General features: G+C 43.7%; 1 protein-coding gene across 1 annotated transcript; it reads right to left on the bottom strand.

The window, feature by feature from the left end:
• Positions 1-275: 275 nt before the first annotated feature.
• LOC126419446 (trypsin-like) lies at positions 276-13,255 on the bottom strand. The gene is made up of 4 exons (XM_050086634.1): positions 13,128-13,255; positions 8,668-8,875; positions 557-677; positions 276-445 (listed from the first exon to the last, which is right to left on the bottom strand). The coding sequence occupies exons 1-4, from the start codon at positions 13,253-13,255 to the stop codon at positions 276-278; spliced, it is 627 nt and encodes a 208-aa protein (XP_049942591.1).
• Between the last annotated feature and the right edge of the window lie 6,658 nt (positions 13,256-19,913).

Genomic DNA, 19,913 nt, shown 5'->3' on the forward strand with positions numbered 1-19,913 from the left:
TATGATAATAACTCGTTTTTCGTTACACAAACGTATGTTTTTATTTTCAACTTTGTTGTGTTTACAATCCATGTCACCAAACAGAAGCAGACTTTGCTGCGCCGACCCTCCTCGGACGGAGGCCAGAAAATAATAAACCAAAATTCTGAGTGTATAGCTCAAAATACTTACTTGAAAGTGCTTACAACAGAATGTACTCTCATGAATCTCATTTCTGCATTTATCAACGTGTAGCTGTACCAGTCAGAGATGAGCAAATATGGCACCAATATCTATTAGTCTCTAATTTGATTTTGGATCCAGAGACGCAAGAAGCCTACGCTGGTGTACACCGCCTGCGGGTACTCGCAGTTCTCGTCCCACCCGGACGCGATGCCGACCTGCATGCTCCCGAACACTAGCGGACTCCCGGAGTCACCGTTGCAGGTTCTCTTGTTGATGGCACCTGCACACATCATACTCTCGGTAACTGGATTGTAATCGGCAAATATGTCCTTGCAGATCGATGTTTTGCCAACGGAGAGGTCCACTTTCTGCAACTATTCAGGTCAGTTGCCGTCGCCGTCCAAGCCCCAGCCGACGACAGTAACAGGGAGGCCTGCAGGGGCCTCGTATCCGATTTTAGAAGGCAGGTTGACGATCTGGATGTTCGATCCCACCGGGAACGGTTCAGAAGGCTGTGAACAACATGATACGTTACTCACAAGGATTAGGAACTATCTAAAATTCACTGACTGAAATGGGAAGTGCTACACTATGAACTCAATGACAAATACTTCGAAAGTAATAATTCTGTGTTACATGCATGTGGGATATGTTATTAAAATTCCATTCTTACACGAACTTATTTTCAGTACTTTTAGAGAAGAAAAATGCCTTTCCTACTTATGAACAATGGTGTGGTTAGATAATGGCTAAAGAGTATGTGCAACTGAAACTTTTCAATTGGAAATGGCACCAAAGCACTTCCAGAGACTGTGAACGTGAACCTTATTGACATGCTTCGGAATTTGAGAAAAGTTGAATCATTGGCATGAGTAGCATAGGAGCATTCTGCCGAGAGACTGCACACAAAATTGACTTTAATAGAATCGCTGCTAACATAATGATGATGACGAGATGGAGGTAACAAGGAAATGCCCTGTCCTTCTAGAAGAACTACACTACAATACCTTACTATTGTTGGGCTGAGAATGAACTCGGAAAGATCGATTTTGGTTCCGCAGCAGCTGTAAAATACACTCATGCTCGTAAATTATGGATAATTGCAGAATGTGGTGCCACACTACGTGGCACTACACAATACTGGTGCAAATAGTATAGGCACACAGGGAACACACACGACACAGATCTCTAAGTCCATGGTATTGGTGATAAATTGCGAAAACCGTCCCGAAACACATGTGCTACAAAACGCCACTGTTTCCTGCGCATGTACCCCGACATCAATATGGGATATGATCACCGTGTACACGTACACAGACCGCACAACAGGTTGGCATACTCTGGATCAGGTGGTCGAGCAGTTGTTGGGGCATAGCCTCCCATTCTTGCACCAGGGCCTGTCGGAGCTCCTGAAGTGCCCTAGGGGTTTGAAGACGTGCAGCGATACGTCGACCAAGAGCATCCCAGACGTGCTTGATGGGGTTTAGGTCTGGAGAACAGGCAGGACACTCCGTTCACCTGATATGTTTCAAGGTACTCCTCCACGATGGCAGCTCTGTGGGGCGTGCGTTATCATTCATCAGGAGGAAGATGGGACCCACTGCACCCCAGAAAAGGCGGAAATACTGATGCAAAATGACGTCCCAATACACCTGATCTGTTACGGTTCCTCTGCCAAAGACATGCAGGGGTGTACGTGCACCCCACACCATCAAACCACGACCTCCATACAGCTCCCTTTAAAGGACATTAAGGGGCTGGTATCTGGTTCCTCGTTCATGCCAGATGAAAACCCGGCGAGAATCACTGTTCAGATTCAGACTATACCTGGACTCGTCCGTGAACATAACCTGGGACCACTGTTGGAAAGACCATGTACTGTGTTCTTGACACGAGGCTTTAAGGGCTCTCCTGTGACCAGGGGTCACTGGAATGCACCTTGCAGGTCACCGGGTGAATAAACCAAGTCTGTTCAGTCATCTGTAGACTGCGTGTCTGGAGACAACTGTTCCAGTGGCTGCGGTAAGGTCCCAAGCAAGGCTACCTGTAGTACTCCGTGGCCGTCTGCGGGCACTGATGGTGCGTTATCGGTTTTCTTGTGGTGTTTGTGAACGTCCCGTACTGTAGCGCCTGGACACGTTTCCAGTCTGCTGGAATCGTTGCCATAATCTTGAGATCACATTTTGTGACACACGGAGGGCCCGTGATACGACCTGCTGTGTTTGACCAGCCTCCAGTCGCACTAGTATTCTACCCCTCATAACGTCATCAGTATGTGTTCTTTTAGCCATTTTCAACACATGGTCACCAGTAGCACCGTTCTCTCTGCACCAACACAATGCGAATGTGGACTGCTGCTAGCGCCACCATGCGACGACCACAGGTCAAATGCACCGCATGGTCATACCCCGAGATGATTTAATCTCACAAATCACCCACCAGAGCGTTGTTCCATCGTGTATTAGCATTATCTTCATTTATGAGCATGATTGTATATCAGAGCAAACGGAAATTTGTAATACATTTCCCCTGTTTCGCGCCTTTCTGAGGGATGATCACCGAGCGGTACGCCAGTGATACATGCATGAATAAAGTAACACATATGCCTGTTGAAATGGATATATCTAAAACGTCCTTGTTACTTATCAAGAAAATGTAAGCTTTACTTGCATAAATTAGCATTTTGTTGAAAATGATCTGCAAGATCGAAATTGTTTATAAAAACAGTATTTCCACATTTGTAATAGATATATATCAAAAGTAACTGAGCATACAAACACAAAACATACATGCAGACATTTATTCCTTAAATGATTTTCTATAGTTCATTATAAAAAGATTATGTCAAATACTGTACTGCTCTTGTGCCGTGATTTGAGGCACATTTGTTTTTCTCGTCACTGGCCAAACATATTCTATTTGATTTGTAGCGGAACACGCGAGAGGTCGCAAGCAGAACCAGCAATTGTAGTGAGCACTTAAACTTTCTGGCGTGAGGCAGAGGCGTTTAGAATCGGCCAGAAAAAGCGAAAACAGTTAGCAAGTTGGATCTCTAGAGTGACTGGCTGGAGATAAACTGGGAGTGTCGTGGAGCAGCTAAGCAGATGGGCCGAGGGATGTCTCAGGCTGGATGTGGTTGCTGCCATTATGGGGCATCATTCCAGCTGGAGCAGCATCCAGGGGATCCAGTGTAATGGGGAGTGGGGAAGTGCTTGCTAAGGACTGCTTTCTGCTACGCCAGTTGGAAGGCAGTTTATTGTAATGGCTAGTGCTGTCTCATCAAGTAAACGGTCATGCCAGTGCTGCCCAACCTAAGTACCCAAAGTTTCACGTTGCTGAAGCACAACGAGGTGGTTAGGCCTGGAATTGTAGAATAGTGCTCAGTTTGATTATGTTCTAGGCAGAATATTGCCTGTTAGTGCTGTTGCTTTCTTTGCTCTTATTACTACATGGTGTACATATGATTAATGTGTCTCTTTATCTTTGGTGTCTGTCTACTGTTGGCTTAAGGTGTTGGCCCTGGTTGAGAGTATTGTATGATTGGATATCCTTTTGTTCTTCCGTTGGTAAGAGTGTTTTTATTTCCGTATGTCAGTTCGTGCCCCCTTTACTGTAAAGTTCTGATCTCAGTGGGTTTTAATAATGATATTAAGTACTGTGTATTTGCCCGCCCGGCTAGCCACGTGGTCTAACGCGCTGCTTCCGGAGCGGGAAGGCGTGCCGGTCCTCGGCACGAAGGATTAGTGTCGAGGTCCTGTGTGCCGGCCAGCCTGCGAATGGTTTTTAAGTCGATTTTCCATCTGCTTCGGTGAATGCGGGCTGGTTCCCCTTATTTCGCCTCAGTTACACTATGCCGGCGATTGCTGCGCAAAAATTATCTCCACATACGCGTACACCATCATTACTCTACCACGCAAACATTTGGGGCTACACTCATCTCGTATGAGAGCTCCCGGGCGCAGAGCCTGGGGGGAGGGGGGGTCGACTGGGGGCCGAACTGCACAGTGAACCTGGGTTCGGGATGTGGCGGCGGTGGTGGGTGGACTGCTGTGGCCTATTGTGAGCTTGTGAGCCACTGAGGGCTACGGCTGGACGAAGCCTCTTCGTCGTTTCTAGGTCCCTGGTTCAATACACGCGGTATATTTGGTTGATGCTTTATTATTTTGTATACTTATCCATGCCCTTCTGTAATACTGATAATTCCAGTGGAGCAAGAGTTTTATACAGTACCAACTTAGTACCCGCCGTTGCCCTAGTATGTATTTATTCCAGCCCTGTTAGTCCACTTTCCCCTTCCCCTCTCTTTGTGCAGGGCGAAATTCGCTAGATATACAGGTAAAATTTGTGTACAAGTACATATGAAAAGTGTTAAATACGAGATTTTGAGAAAAGTAAGGAAAGTGATTTTGCAACACTGTGAGCTTTATTTTGCGGACCTGTGTGTTCATCCCTTCCTGGCGCTTAGTCCGCGTTTCACGTTCTTACATCCATCACGCGAGTTTCTGTTGTGTGTTACAAAATGGAACAGCGGAATATAGAGCAACGTTATGCCACCAAGCTTCGTGTTAAAATTGCGGTATCCACGCTGTGACCTTTGAAAAGTTGTAATAGGCCTATGGGGAGCGTTCCTTGTCAATAGCACACCTTTTAGCCTGCACAGATCATTTTTGGAAGGCCGAGTACACGTTGAAGATGAACCTCGTTCAGGGAGACCATCAGTTTCACAAGCCGACGTTAACATCGAATGTGTGCATCCTCTTGTGAGATCAGAACGACGTTTAACAATAATGATGGGTGACCTGTTAAACTCTTTAACGCTACATCAAATTTTGACCGACATTTTGCACACGCGAGAGATTTGTGGGAAAATATTGCAGAAAAACCTAACAACTGAGCAGATGGACAATCGAAGAAATGTGTGAGTTGATCTTCTTGAGAGGACTGTCAGTGACCACGAATGATTCAGGCGTGTAATCACAGGTGATTAATCGTGGATTTCTGCGTATGATCATGAGACAAAGCGGCAAAGTGTGGAGTGGCACACTGAGACATATCTTCGATTGAAAAATGCTCGAATGAGCAAATAAAGGATCAAAACAAAGCTGATATGGATTTTTGAATGTAGGGGTATCGTCCAAAAGCAATTTGCTCCTCCAGGATAAACTGTCAACCAAGTGTTTTACACAGTTGTCCATGAAAGCCTTGGGTAAAGGGTGAATTAAGTGAAACTTGGACATTGCAGGGAAGTGGATTGTGCATCCGGTTCTAGGCGCTTCAGTCTGGAACCGCGTGACCGCTACGGCCGCAGGTTCGAATCCTGCCTCGGGCATGGATATGTGTGATGTCCTTAGGTTAGTTAGGTTTAAGTAGTTCTAAGCTCTAGGGGACTGATGACCACAGATGTTAAGTCCCATAGTGCCCAGAGCCTTTTGAACCATTTTTTTGGTTGTGCATCATGACAACTCCCCATCTCACACGACCACTTCCATCACGGAACTTACGATCTCAATAAGCTTTCCTTTTTTTCTACGCCCCCCCCCCCCCCTCTCTACTTACCTTATCTGAGGCGTTGAGGAAGGAAGAAAGATTTGAGTTTAATGTTCCGTCGGCATCGAGGTCATTTGAAATTGTGCAGGATGGGAAAGGAAATCGGGCGTGCCCTTTCATAGGAGCCATCCCAGAATTGTACTGTAGCGATTTAGGGAAATCACGGAAAACCTAAATCTGGATGGCTGGACGCACGTCTAAATCGTTGCCCCCCCCCCCCCCCCCCCCATGTGAGTCCATTGTGCTAACCACTGAACCACTGCGCCATCTCGCTCAGTCTGTGCGCTTGCCACTATTTTCTTTCCCTGAAATTGAAAAATGTGTTAATAGGACGTCATTTTAGTGCTCTGGAGTTCATTCAAAGGTGTGCTATTGACAAGGAACGCTCCCCATAGGCCTATTACAACTTTTCAAAGGTCACACGAGTGGATACCGCAATTTTAAGACGAAGATTGATGGCATAACGTTTGTTAAAGGTCCTTTCAGTTGAAGCCTTTCACTGCTGCTACCAAGAGTGGGAAAAAGAACCCCACCAGTGTATACGTGTGAACAGTAATGTTGTCTGAAATAAATAAAAAATTTGGTAGATAAAATATCAGTCTCATCACTTTTCTCGCACACCTCATATGTATGAAATATATTTGACATGTGCATATGCGAGTAAAGCCACTGGCAAAAAGCTCATCCTAAATCCATGGAACTATTTCAGTGAAATTTGGTAGATTTATTAGTTAAAATCTGGGAAGATAGGGATAAGAACCACCAGTCCCCTAATGAGATGAGTCTGATGATATGGAGAGAGATAAGGGTGGATGAAGAGACTGAGACAGTGAGAGAGAAGGAAGTGATAGGTACAGACAGGAGGAGGAGGTGTAGGATGGACAGAGATAGGGAAGGGGGAAATGGACAGAGAAAATGGAGAGGAGATGGACAGAGAAAGGACGGAGTAGGAGATAGACAGAGAGAGGGGAGGAAGAGACAGGCAGACAGGTGGGAGTAGGAGATTTACAGATGGAGGGGGAGGAGGAAATAGAAAGGGAGGAGAAGGAGGCGGACAGAGTGAGAGGGTAGAGGAGGAGATGGACAGAGAAAGGAAAAGGAGGAGAGGACTAGGGAGAGAAGGAAGAAGAGGAGATGTACAGGGAGTGGGGAGTGGAGAAGATGGACAGAGAAAGTGGGTGGAGTTGTGACAGCTACCAGTGGAGGCAGTTGCAAAGTAATTGATGTTGCTATTCTCTCAAAACATTTCAGATGTAAGGGCAATACCAAGGACGAACATAGTGAAAGTTGTGAAGCAATTTTCACGGCACGAGTGGAGCGATGGAAGTAGAGGGAGTCAAAGCATCTTTTTCCAGGTCACAGGAGTGGTGGTATAATGTACGACACACTAACTATCTAGGAGATGATGACTTTAAAGGATATAAAGCCGTAGTGGAACTCAAATCTTATGGCAATGAAATTCACATTAAAAAACAGGAGTGCATTGGACACGTGCAGAAGTGCATGGGGGCTAGCTTGCGCAAACTGAAGCAGATATTAGGATCCCAGAAGCTTAGTGATCGTAAGACCTTTGGAGGAAGAGGAGGGTTCAAATGGCTCTGAGCACTACGGGACTTAACATCAGAGGTCATCAGTCCCCTAGAACTTAGAACTACTTAAGCCTAACTGACCTAAGGACATCACACACATCCATGCCCGAGGCAGGATTCGAGGAAGAAGACGATTGACAGATGAAGCAACTGATAGACTGCAGAGGTATTATGGGTGTGCAATTAGGCGAAATACAAGAAGAATTGAGCATATGAGTAGAGGAGTATGGGCATTATTTTATCATACTGCATCAACAAATGAGCACCCACAACATGCACTGTGCCCTACAGGTGATGACTCATGGTGTATGTACCAATCAGGAAAGGAATATGCCCATAAAAACAGTTTACCAAAAACTGTAATTGATGTAATTAAGCCCATATTCAGAGATTTATCACAGCCAAGTTTATTGGAAAAGTGTTTACATGGGAAAACATAAAATTCAAATGAAAGTGTAAATAATTTAATTTGGATTAGGATTCCCAAAATACTGTTTGTACAAATAAAAACATTGCATTTCAGAGTGTATGATGCAGTGATAACATATAATGAAGGAAACGTTATCAAATGTGATGTGCTGAAACGTTTAGGTTTCCAATCAGGACACAACACCATTTCCACAATGAGCCTAATTGATGAAGAAAGACTAAGAGGTGCAGGAAGAAGAGACAAAAGCCTACAACATGCAGCAAAAGGGAAGAAAGACCTGTGAAAAGGAAACTAACAGTGGAAAAAGAAGAGGATGCTGATAATCTATCATATTGGACAGGAATGAATAAAAACACTTTGGAAGCTATTTCCTGTAACTTTAAAATTTTCATCTTTGAGGAACATTTTCTCAAAAACTGCTAACAATGTGTCAATGAAATTTATACACAATATTGTTTACTTCTTTTCCTTCATTTTTATAACAAATTGTAAAAAAAAAATATTGTATAATTCAAGAGTTATAGAAGAAAAAGAGCAAAATTTTAGAGAAAAAGGAAGCATCTGTTTAAAAAAATTGCTAAACAAAAACCAAAAAAATGTTTCTTAACATGGCATTACAACCTTGTAGAGAAATACTCACTGAACATGTAGTCCAAATTTCAGAGCAATATGTTTAATGGTTTTAGAAACAAATTTCCTTCTATTTGCTAAAATTAACATGGAGGAGATGGATCGTTCGGGCTCCCCTTAATCGACAGTGTCAAGCCGCATCATTTTCGATAAAAGGACTAGTGCACTAGATTTGATGCTCCATGTATAGACGAAAAGGCAGCTTAACTGCACGACAACGATGTCGTTGTCGAGAGTGATGCTGCCGTAATTCTCATGGTAAATGACCGTCGATATTCCGGAGACGACACCGCCACTCTCGCCTACTGTCGATCCGGCCCGCAGCGACATCTTGTTGACGTCGTCATAGAAGCAGTGGCCGGCAGACATCGCCCACGTCGTGCAGATTATGGAGCCGCCGCAAGCCTGTCTGACCAGGAACTCTATGGCGAGTACCCAGGGGTAATCTGTTATGACGGCAGGTTCGCCGTTCACGATGCGGCCGTGGCCCCTTCTACTCCAAGCTACCCTGGCTCTGGGGGCCGCGAAGCATCAGGCATGCCACGATGAAAAGTGCTCGCAACATAGTGTCCATCGAGAGTGTCCTACTCGTGAAGAGGCTTCCTTTTGTGCTGCCGATACGCTGCCCACAAAAGTACGGCCTTGAGCGTAAAATAATCGCTCTGACGCAAACGATTATTCCAGTTACGTTCGTAGCTACTATCAGTACATCGTTTAATATCGAAGCTAATCAATTTCTTATCTTGATAACAGAGCTCATTTCCGTATATCATAGCTGTTCAATCCTAAATTAAAACGACTTTTACTTAGTGACACCACTCGTAAGGACTTTCTAAACTACTCATCCGATAAGTACTATTTTACACTACTGGCCATTAAAATTGCTACAATAAGAAGAAATGCAGATGATAAACGGGTATTCATTGGACAAATATATTATAGTAGAAATGACATGTGATTACATTTTCATGCAATTTGAGTGCATAGATCCTGAGAAATCAGCACCCAGAACAACCACCTCTGACCGTAATAAAGGCCTTGCTACGCCTGAGCATTGAGTCAAACAGAGCTTGGATGGCGTGTATAGGTACAGCTGCCCGTGCAGCTTCAACACGATACCACATTTCATCAAGAGTAGTGACTGGCGTATTGTGACGAGCCAGTTGCTCGGCCACTATTGACCAGACGTTTTCAGTTTGTGAGAGATCTGGAGAACGTGCTGGCCAGGGCAGCAGTCGAACATTTTCTGTATCCAGAAAGGCCCGTACAGGAACTGCAATATGGGGTCGTGTATCATCCTTCTGAAATGTAGGGTTTCGCAGGGATCGAATGAAGGGTAGAGCCACGGGTCGTAACACATCTGAAATGTAGCATGAATGCGAACAAGAGGAGACGTGTAACCAATGGCACCCCATACCATCATGCCGGGTGATATGCCAGTATGGCGATGACGAATACACGCTTCCAATGTGTGTTCACCGCGATGTCGCCAAACACGGATGCGACCATCATGACGCTGTAAACAGAACCTGGATTCATCTGAAAAAATTACGTTTTGCCATTCGTGCACCCAGGTTCGTCGTCGAGTACACCATCGCAGGCGCTCCTGTCTGTGATGCAGCGTCAAGGGCAACCGTAGCCATAGTCTTCGAGCTGATAGGCCATTCTGCTGCAAACGACTTCGAACTGTTCGTACAGATGGTTGTCGTCTTGCAAACGTCCCCATCTGTCGACTCAGGGTTCGAGACGCGGCTGCACGATCCGTTACAGCCATGCGAATACGATGCCTGTCTCCTCGACTGCTACTGATACTAGGCCGCTGGGATCCAGCACGGCGTTCCGTATTACCCTCCTGAACCCACTGATTCCATATTTTGCTAACAGTCATTGGATCTTGATCAACGCGAGCAGCAATGTCGCGATACGATAAACCTCAATCGCGATAGGCTACAATCCGACCTTTATCAAAGTCAGAAACGTGATGGTACGCATTTCTCCTCCTTACACGAGGCATCACAACAACGTTTCACCAGGCAACGCCGGTCAACTGCTGTTTGTGTATCGGTTGGAAACTTTGCTCATGTCAGCACGTTGTAGGTGTCGCCACCGGCGCAAGCCTTATGTGAATGCTCTGAAAAGCTAATCATTTGCATATACCAGCATCTTCTTCCTGTCGGTTAAATTTCGCGTCTGTAGCACGTCATCTTCGTGGTGTAGCAATTTTAATGGCCAGTAGTGTAACCTGAACCGAAGCAACTCCACGGGCGATATTTTTCTGATTTGGAAAATGTAATTACTATGCTAATAAGTGAAAGGAATAGTCTGTACATTAATTATTGGTAAAGGCCAGACGCCATAGTGCAGAAGGACGTGCGGCAAACCATTTCGTTTCGGCCCTTAGCAGGTAACAGCAATCAAAGGCGTGTCGAGGGATCACGTAACAGCCAAATGACGACTTGATAGCATCCTCATGGCGTCGTGTAAGCGTGGTGCAATAATGCAAGATGTGTATCGCGCTACCTGCTAGAGTACCCGAGGACTGTTCAAAATCATCGTATTTTTTCATTATTGTTATTTCATCCCGTCCGCCCCATATGAGCAGAGGGTGGACTGTGAGCGGATAGAGTTTACCGCTCTTCAGCCAAATGAGAAAAAAATTAAAAGAAACGGCATATCGTGTGACAAAAATAAACGTTTTGTGCCACTGAAGGACAGATATTCAGTTGCATAAGTTAAAATATGAAAGGTTGATTCGTTTATTAACTAAGATGCAGACACAGACAAGTGGAAAATGAGTGCCGGACACGAAGACATAAAAGCGGATAGACAGTTGCATGAAGTAAAACGGAAAGGCCCATGTGTAATTTGTTAAAAGAGATGCAGAAATGAGTCAAGAGATGAGTGAATATAGACTGCCAGGGAGAAGGGTATTATCATCATATGGGAAAACACAAAATAACACAAATACACGATGAAACCGAACTCTGTTTGATATTACATAGTATCTTTCTTACAGAACATCAGCCTTCTACACCTCTCATGAAATTAATTCTCTTTTCCTTCAGCCTGGGATGCACAACATTAATGGATTCACGTCCCACTGAGAACTTTGAAATAGAATCCATTAACACATTTCTGTCCTTGCAATTTAGTAAGAATGAAAGTGCCTTATGATCTGTCTTCGCAACAGGTAAAAGCGAAACTTTTCAAAACCCCACAGAATAGTGACTGCTTGTAATTATGCGATTGTATATTTCTTTCCCAGTTAATAAATGTACAACTCGCTAATTCAACGCTTTGATGTTCTGTGTCTCCCTTAACTTCATTCAACTGATACAATTAGGCGCCAAGAGCATAATCACTTGAATCACTATCAAGATAGAAAATTTCACTCAAATCAGGATGACGAAGTATCAGTGCCTCCCGCAGTTGTTCTTTGATCAATTCAAATGCTTCTTGATGTTCCTTATTTCATTTGCTCTTGGTATCATTCTTTAAAAGTTCAGAAGTACAGTTGGAGACAGACAACATCCAGGAAGAAAACGAGAATAGAAAGTGTTGTGAGTGACAGTTTGCAATTTTTCACAAACACAATTGTTATTGATGTGAGTTCACAAGGTTGATGACTGAACAACAAACGAATGGTAACAATAACGATGCCAGTGAAAGTCTCCTAATTGAGTTCACTCCTAATTTTCAACAAAGGTTTTTGGTAACACATACACACTAGTAAAAGTCCAATTCTGAGACGAAGACGTAATCCTCAGTGGGGGAACTAAACGAGGTCGGCATCCGTAGTGAACTGAACTTCGGGGCTGGTCCTAGCCCCTAAATACTTGTCTCCAGCCAATCAGGTTTTGGCGTAGTGATACTTCCTGCAGGTCATGGATCGAGCTCCCCATGCAGGAAGTAGTGCTCGGAATGTCTGTTTCCATTACCTTGTATGTAAATAGCCAGTGTTTACCATGGTGCTTTTGGTATGCCTTGGACATAGACAACCTCGTCCTCTGTGGTGTAATATGGGTTGCCGGCCCTCAGGGGCTACCTTGGCTCGAGCATAACAGAAACTGCAGAAACCGAGAAAACATTTCAGTTACTTACGGCATTTTGACGCTGAAAAATTTCCCGCTGCTTCCATTTTCGTTGGACTGGGTTCAGTTCCACGCAAAGTAATTATGTATTCACCGAATTTAATCTACGACTTGTTGAACTCTGTTTTATCCAGGTTGACTGCAATTCAAGCTATTGTACAAGTTTCTAGCACATGACCAACAATTTCTAAGTGTTTTTCACATGAGGTAGTACTAAACAGAATATCGTTTTTGTAGAGTGTTACATGTTCGAAAAAAATCTTTTCCTAACACGTCATCTAATGCTCTTGTAAAGGCCACTGATGATATTGACAGACTACAAGGCATTATCTTAAGTTGGTAACATCTTCTGGTATGCGAAATACTGTGTATTTCCTGCTACCTTCATAAAAAAATAGTTGCAAGTAATTACTTATAAGGTCGTGACTACTTAAGTATTTGACTACTTTGAACTTTTGTAAAAGATATTCCAAATTCTCTGTTTGGTCACATTGTGGAAAAATCACGCAGTTCATCTCACGAGCGTCGAGAACTATGTGTAATGTGCCATACTTCTGTATTTTATTGACTCGTTTCTTTTACTATCCGCAATATTAAATTATTAGCAACAACATTTGTACTCACTTCCTGACTGACCGCCAGTTCTGAACTGTGAATTGGCGAATCTAAACTAACACACCACTATCTCCTGTTACAATAAGTGTAGTATTCTCAAGTCCAGAATCTTGATCTACATTAACTGAATCGTCAAATTGTCCTTCTTCATTAATAGTATCACCACCGTTTCGCTCTGGGTGCGCCATTGTAGTAACATTCACAATAGTTACGGTTCGTTGTGATTGACGCCTGTATCACCACCATTTTGCTCTGGGTGCGCCATTGTAGTAACATTCACAATAGTTACGGTTTGTTGTGATTGACGCCTATGCGTAATTTAAAATTTCATTCTAGAAATTAAGGTTAATTAACACTGTTCACAGTTTGTTTCCTAATCACTCCTAAACAGTGTTGATTTCAGCCTGATACTAAACGCCGCCGTCACGAATAGCTGATGCACTCATCATGTTCCTGTGTTGTGTTCTCCGACGTATCTGAAGATTGTGATGAAATCATCGTCTGACGTAAGCTTCGTCATGTATAATTTTCTAATGACAATCTGAAACGATAATTCTTCACATACTGTACAATGTGGGCAGTGTTGTATCTATGATGATTTGACACTATTTTGCCTGCAGTGATGCTTAGCTTTGTTGAGCAATAATCTTAGTTACAAAGAATCAGATTCTCTGTCTACACAAATCAGTAAATCCATGAAGGAAAAACGCGGTTTATTCAAATAAATTCACTTTAAATCAAACTGACATCGAACATTACACTTTATTTCGTGATGCTTTGAGCCATAAACGAGAACTGCTTAGGTACACTATGGCTAGTTCACAGCTGCCCTTACTCCCACCATAGCTAACTTACAACCCCTCACTGTTCGTTACGCACCCCACTGTGCACTGTAGAAGTCAGTGGTGTTATGTGTAGACATGTAAGGGTATTGTTACCTTACATATGCTATGCAGTTTTATTTCAGGTTCAGTAGTTATGGAATCTAAAGACAAACCTACACTCAGGAGACTAGTTGTGGAGCCTATACTGTTTTATTCTCAGCATTCGGTCTTCCTATCAAAGCTTCAAACAGTTCTTTGTTAGCCGAGCATTTCAGACATGTCAGTTGGAGTTTTGTACTTCGTGCCAACAAACTTTTTGCTTCAAGTAATCAGACAATACTTAGAAAAAGCAAAAATTCTGATTCAATGACATATGCCACAGCAGCATTCTCTCACTTCCAGAGTGTTTCTGAGTGTGTTGATTATAAATAATGTTTCTTATTTCGTAGAGAAAGCTGAGGCAAGTGGATGTGTGTGGTAACATAAGCAAAGATGTTCCAGTACAAACATGGGTGACAACGACACATTTGTGACATAATAGCGGATGTATGGTAATGAGTCACCATCAACAGCAAAATGAAATATTGTTGTGGTTAGTGCAAGTCTATTTGAAAAGCAAACATTTCAATTAAGTCCCCACCCAATTGGACTCAAAATTCACCTGCGGTCAGAAGGGGGGGGGGGGAATCCATATTGTCATGTTTTGCTTTTGTTATCGTATATTTTCACCCATGTTACTTTTCATTATTAATTATTAATTGTGCTACAAACAGTGTAGTTATGACTTTTCCAGGACGTCATGGTACTCTAAATCACTGACACACGTCGTTGTCCTTCTCTGAGCATCCCTGGGTGCTGCATTAGCTGCTCGGCTGAAATGCGTTTCTGAGCGAAAGCGAATCGATCCAGGAAATGAATTAGGTCAGGTACTAAAGGTTGATTAAGATATGTTATATTTGGAGCTGGCAATAATTCCAAATGTACAGTTTTGAATATGGTTGTTCTTCAGCAACCGTATACAGGGTGAGTCACCTAACATTACCGCTGCATATATTTCGTAAACCACATCAAATACTGACGAATCGATTCCACAGACCGAACGTGAGGAGAGGGGCTAGTGTAATTGGTTAATACAAACCATAAAAATGCACGGAAGTATGTTTTTTAACACAAACCTACGTTTTTTTAAATGGAACCCCGTTAGTTTTGTTAGCACATCTGAACATATAAACAAATACGTAATCAGTGCCGTTTGTTGCATTGTAAAATGTTAATTACATCCGGAGATATTGTAACCTAAAGTTGACGCTTGAGTACCACTCCTCCGCTGTTCGATCGCGTGTATCGGAGAGCACCGAATTACGTAGGGATCCAAAGGGAACGGTGATGGACCTTAGGTACAGAAGAGACTGGAACAGCACATTACCTCCACATGCTAACACCTTTTTATTGGTCTTTTTCACTGACGCACATGTACATTACCATGAGGGATGAGGTACACGTACACACGTGGTTTCCGTTTTCAATTACGGAGTGGAATAGAGTGAGTCCCGACATGTCAGGCCAATAGATGTTCAATGTGGTGGCCATCATTTGCTGTACACAATTGCAATCTCTGGCGTAATGAATGTCGTCAACGCCGCAGTACATCTGGTGTAATGTCGCCGCAGGCTGCCACAATACGTTGTTTCATACCCTCTAGGGTTGTAGGCACATCACGGTACACATTCTTCTTTAACGTACCCCACAGAAAGAAGTCCAGAGGTGTAAGATCAGGAGAACGGGCTGGCCAATTTATGCGTCCTCCACGTCCTATGAAAAGCCCGTCGAACGTGTACCTCACCCCTCATGGTAATGTACATGTGCGTCAGTGAAAAAGACCAATAAAAAGGTGTTAGCATGTGGACGTAATGTGCTGTTCCTGTCTCTTCTGTACCTAAGGTCCATCACCGTTCCCTTTGGATCCCTACGTAATTCGGTGCTCTCCGATACACACGATCGAACAGCGAAGGAGTGGTAGTCAAGCATCAACTTTAGGTTACAATATCTCCGGATGTAATTAACATTTTACAATGCAACAAACGGCACTGATTACGTATTTGTTTATATGTTCAGATGTGCTAACAAAACTAACGGGGTTCCATTTAAAAAAACTTAGGTTTGTGTTAAAAAACATACTTCCGTGCATTTTTTATGGCTTGTATTAACCAATTACACTAGCCCCTCTCCTCACGTTCGGTCTGTGAAATCGATTCGTCAGTATTTGATGTGGTTTACGAAATATACCCAGCGGTAATGTTAGGTGACTCACCCTGTATAAGTTTCAGCGGAGAAATAACAAGACCAAACGGTTTCAAATAATTGTTTAATACATTTACCTAGGGTTCTACACCTCAAGGATGTCTTCATCAGAATGAATATTTAAAAGCCCTACAAAATAATACATAGAAAAATAAGTAGTAGTAACAGTAGTAGCTTTATTCATCGGTAGATCTCTTTTTAACAAGGATATAGGACATGTCAAAGTATCTACAAATTTAGATCAATTTAAAATAAGCTAATTCATATACACATGTATTTACAGACTTCTAGTTAGAGACAACCATTAGATTTACTCCTGGAATAAATACTTTTTTACATATAACTTATTAAATAATGTTATGCCATACTGTTCACTCATATCTCACTATCACTGTACGCACTATACACACATTGTTTCGTAACACTTCACTCACCGCAGCGGTCGAGCGGGTCCGGACTGACGCACCTAGAACCGCTCAGCCACACCGGCCGGAAGTGAGATGTTGAGCTTAGAAAGAGGAAGAGGTGTTGGTATTGTGCTATGCATAGCTTGGGGGTAAGTATTTCTAGAAAGGAAAAAAGTAGGGAAAAAACATATAGTGAAAATATGTGGAATGTTGTATGTTATATATTCATTATTATTATTATTTATTTGTATAACTTTTTTTATCAAACCCCTACTCTGTTTTATCTAAGTAGTCCTTGAATGTGTAAAATGTATTGCATAAGAGGTACTTTCTAGCTGCCTTTTTAAAGAAGTGTATTTTTGCAATTTCTTTAACCTCTTTTGGTAATTTATTGTACAGTTTTATTCCTTGGTAGAAAATGCTGTTTTGAGTTTTATGTTTATTTTTTCTTGGTAAATGTAAGTTGAGTCTATATCTTGTTGCATGGTCATGGACAGAGTTGTCTGTGCAGTAATTACCAATGTTATTTTTGATGTTTATAACCGGCTCGTAAATGTATTCACATGGAGGTTTTAAAATTTCCAGTGTTCTGAACAGATCTTTACAATGACCCCGACTAATATTTTTGGTTATTATTCTTATAGCTCTTTTCTGGAGATTGAAAATTGCGTTCATATTTTGTGCATTTGTTCCCCAAAAAAGAATGCCATAGCTAAGAATTGAGTGTACATATGAGTAATATGTAACTAAAAGACACTGCATCTTACACACTGATGAAAGGATTCTAAGGGCATAACATGCTGATGACAGTCTGTTATCAAGTATTTTTGTGTGTTCACACCACTTCAAAAAAATGGCTCTGAGCACTATGGGACTCAACTGCTGAGGTCATTAGTCCCCTAGAACTTAGAACTAGTTAAACCTAACTAACCTAAGGACATCACAAACATCCATGCCCGAGGCAGGATTCGAACCTGCGACCGTAGCGGTCTTGCGGTTCCAGACTGCAGCGCCTTTAACCGCACGGCCACTGCGGCCGGCCACACCACTTCAACTTAGAATCAATATTCATCGTAGACATTTTGCATTTGTTACGCAGTCTATAGAGGTGTCACCTAAATTAAATTTAACATTGGCATTTTTCCTCTTAAAACTGAAATTCATGGCATAAGTAAGTTTGACAGAAACATTAACCAAGATCAAAAATATCATAACATACACTCCTGGAAATGGAAAAAAGAACACATTGACACCGGTGTGTCAGACCCACCATACTTGCTCCGGACACTGCGAGAGGACTGTACAAGCAATGATCACACGCACGGCACAGCGGACACACCAGGAACCGCGGTGTTGGCCGTCGAATTGCGCTAGCTGCGCAGTATTGTGCACCGCTGCCGTCAGTGTCAGCCAGTTTGCCGTGGCATACGGAGCTCCATCGCAGTCTTTAACACTGGTAGCATGCCGCGACAGCGTGGACGTGAACCGTATGTGCAGTTGACGGACTTTGAGCGAGGGCGTATAGTGGGCATGTGGGATGCCGGGTGGACGTACCGCCGAATTGCTCAACACGTGGGGCGTGAGGTCTCCACAGTACATCGATGTTGTCGCCAGTGGTCGGCGGAAGGTGCACGTGCCCGTCGACCTGGGACCGGACCGCAGCGACGCACGGATGCACGCCAAGACCGTAGGATCCTACGCAGTGCCGTAGGGGACCGCACCGCCACTTCCCAGCAAATTAGGGACACTGTTGCTCCTGGGGTATCGACGAGGACCATTCGCAACCGTCTCCATGAAGCTGGGCTACGGTCCCGCACACCGTTAAGCCGTCTTCCGCTCACGCCCCAACATCGTGCAGCCCGCCTCCAGTGGTGTCGCGACAGGCGTGAATGTAGGGACGAATGGAGACGTGTCGTCTTCAGCGATGAGAGTCGCTTCTGCCTTGGTGCCAATGATGATCGTATACGTGTTTGGCGCCGTGTAGGTGAGCGCCACAATCAGGACTGCATACGACTGAGGCACACAGGGCCAACACCCGGCATCATGGTGTGGGGAGCGATCTCCTACACTGGCCGTACACCACTGGTGATCGTCGAGGGGACACTGAATAGTGCACGGTACATCCAAACCGTCATCGAACCCATCGTTCTACCATTCCTAGACCGGCAAGGGAACTTGCTGTTCCAACAGGACAATCCATGTCCGCATGTATCCCGTGCCACCCAACGTGCTCTAGAAGGTGTAAGTCAACTACCCTGGCCAGCAAGATCTCCGGATCTGTCCCCCATTGAGCATGTTTGGGACTGGATGAAGCGTCGTCTCACGCGGTCTGCACGTCCAGCACGAACGCTGGTCCAACTGAGGCGCCAGGTGGAATTGGCACGGCAAGCCGTTCCACAGGACTACATCCAGCATCTCTACGATCGTCTCCATGGGAGAATGGCAGCCTGCATTGCTGTGAAAGGTGAATATACGCTGTACTAGTGCCGATATTGTGCATGCTCTGTTGCCTGTGTCTATGTGCCTGTGGTTCTGTCAGTGTGATCATGTGATGTATCTGACCCCAGGAATGTGTCAATAAAGTTTCCCCTTCCTGGGACAATGAATTCACGGTGTTCTTATTTCAATTTCCAGCAGTGTAGAAAGGTTGCTTACATAAAGTTACACTGCAAGAAGGCAATAGTCAGTTAAGAGCAGATTTGCTCGAGTCAAAACTTAAAAATTAAAAACGTTCTAGCCTTTGGTACGTACATCTTGCAAGGAACTACATCAGGCTTAGCGGTCCAGTGGCTTACATTCTTCTTCAGTGGCGCTACAGTCCAGGATGAACCTTGGCCTTCCCAACGAGCTTCTGCCATCCATTGCGGTCCCACGCTACCCTCATCCAGTTTGTGCATCTGAGCTTCCGTAGGTCTTCTTCCACTCCATCCAGCCATCTTGCTCGAGGTCGACGTCACCCTCTTTGTCATCCTGGATTACCAAAGAGAATCTTCTTTATCACCTCCGACTCCTCCATTCTTGCCCCAAGACTTGCCCATCTTATCCTTCCTGATCGTATGATTTTTGTTACTGGAGCATCGGCATTTGTAGTGTACAATTCTGCATTTTACCTTTTCCTCCATTGTTCTCTCTCATACATAGGGCCAATTATTCTCCTCGAAACGTTTCTCTCAAATCCGTTGAGCAGCCTTTCATCGGTTTCCGTCAAGGGCCATGTTTCCAAAGCATAAGTGAGAACTGGTCTAACAAGGGTTTTATAAATAGTGAATTTTGTTGGGTGGCTGAGGAGTCTTGACCGGAATAAATTACTCAAG

Source organism: Schistocerca serialis, chromosome 9 (genome assembly GCF_023864345.2).
Source record: "Schistocerca serialis cubense isolate TAMUIC-IGC-003099 chromosome 9, iqSchSeri2.2, whole genome shotgun sequence".
NCBI lineage: Eukaryota > Metazoa > Arthropoda > Insecta > Orthoptera > Acrididae > Schistocerca > Schistocerca serialis.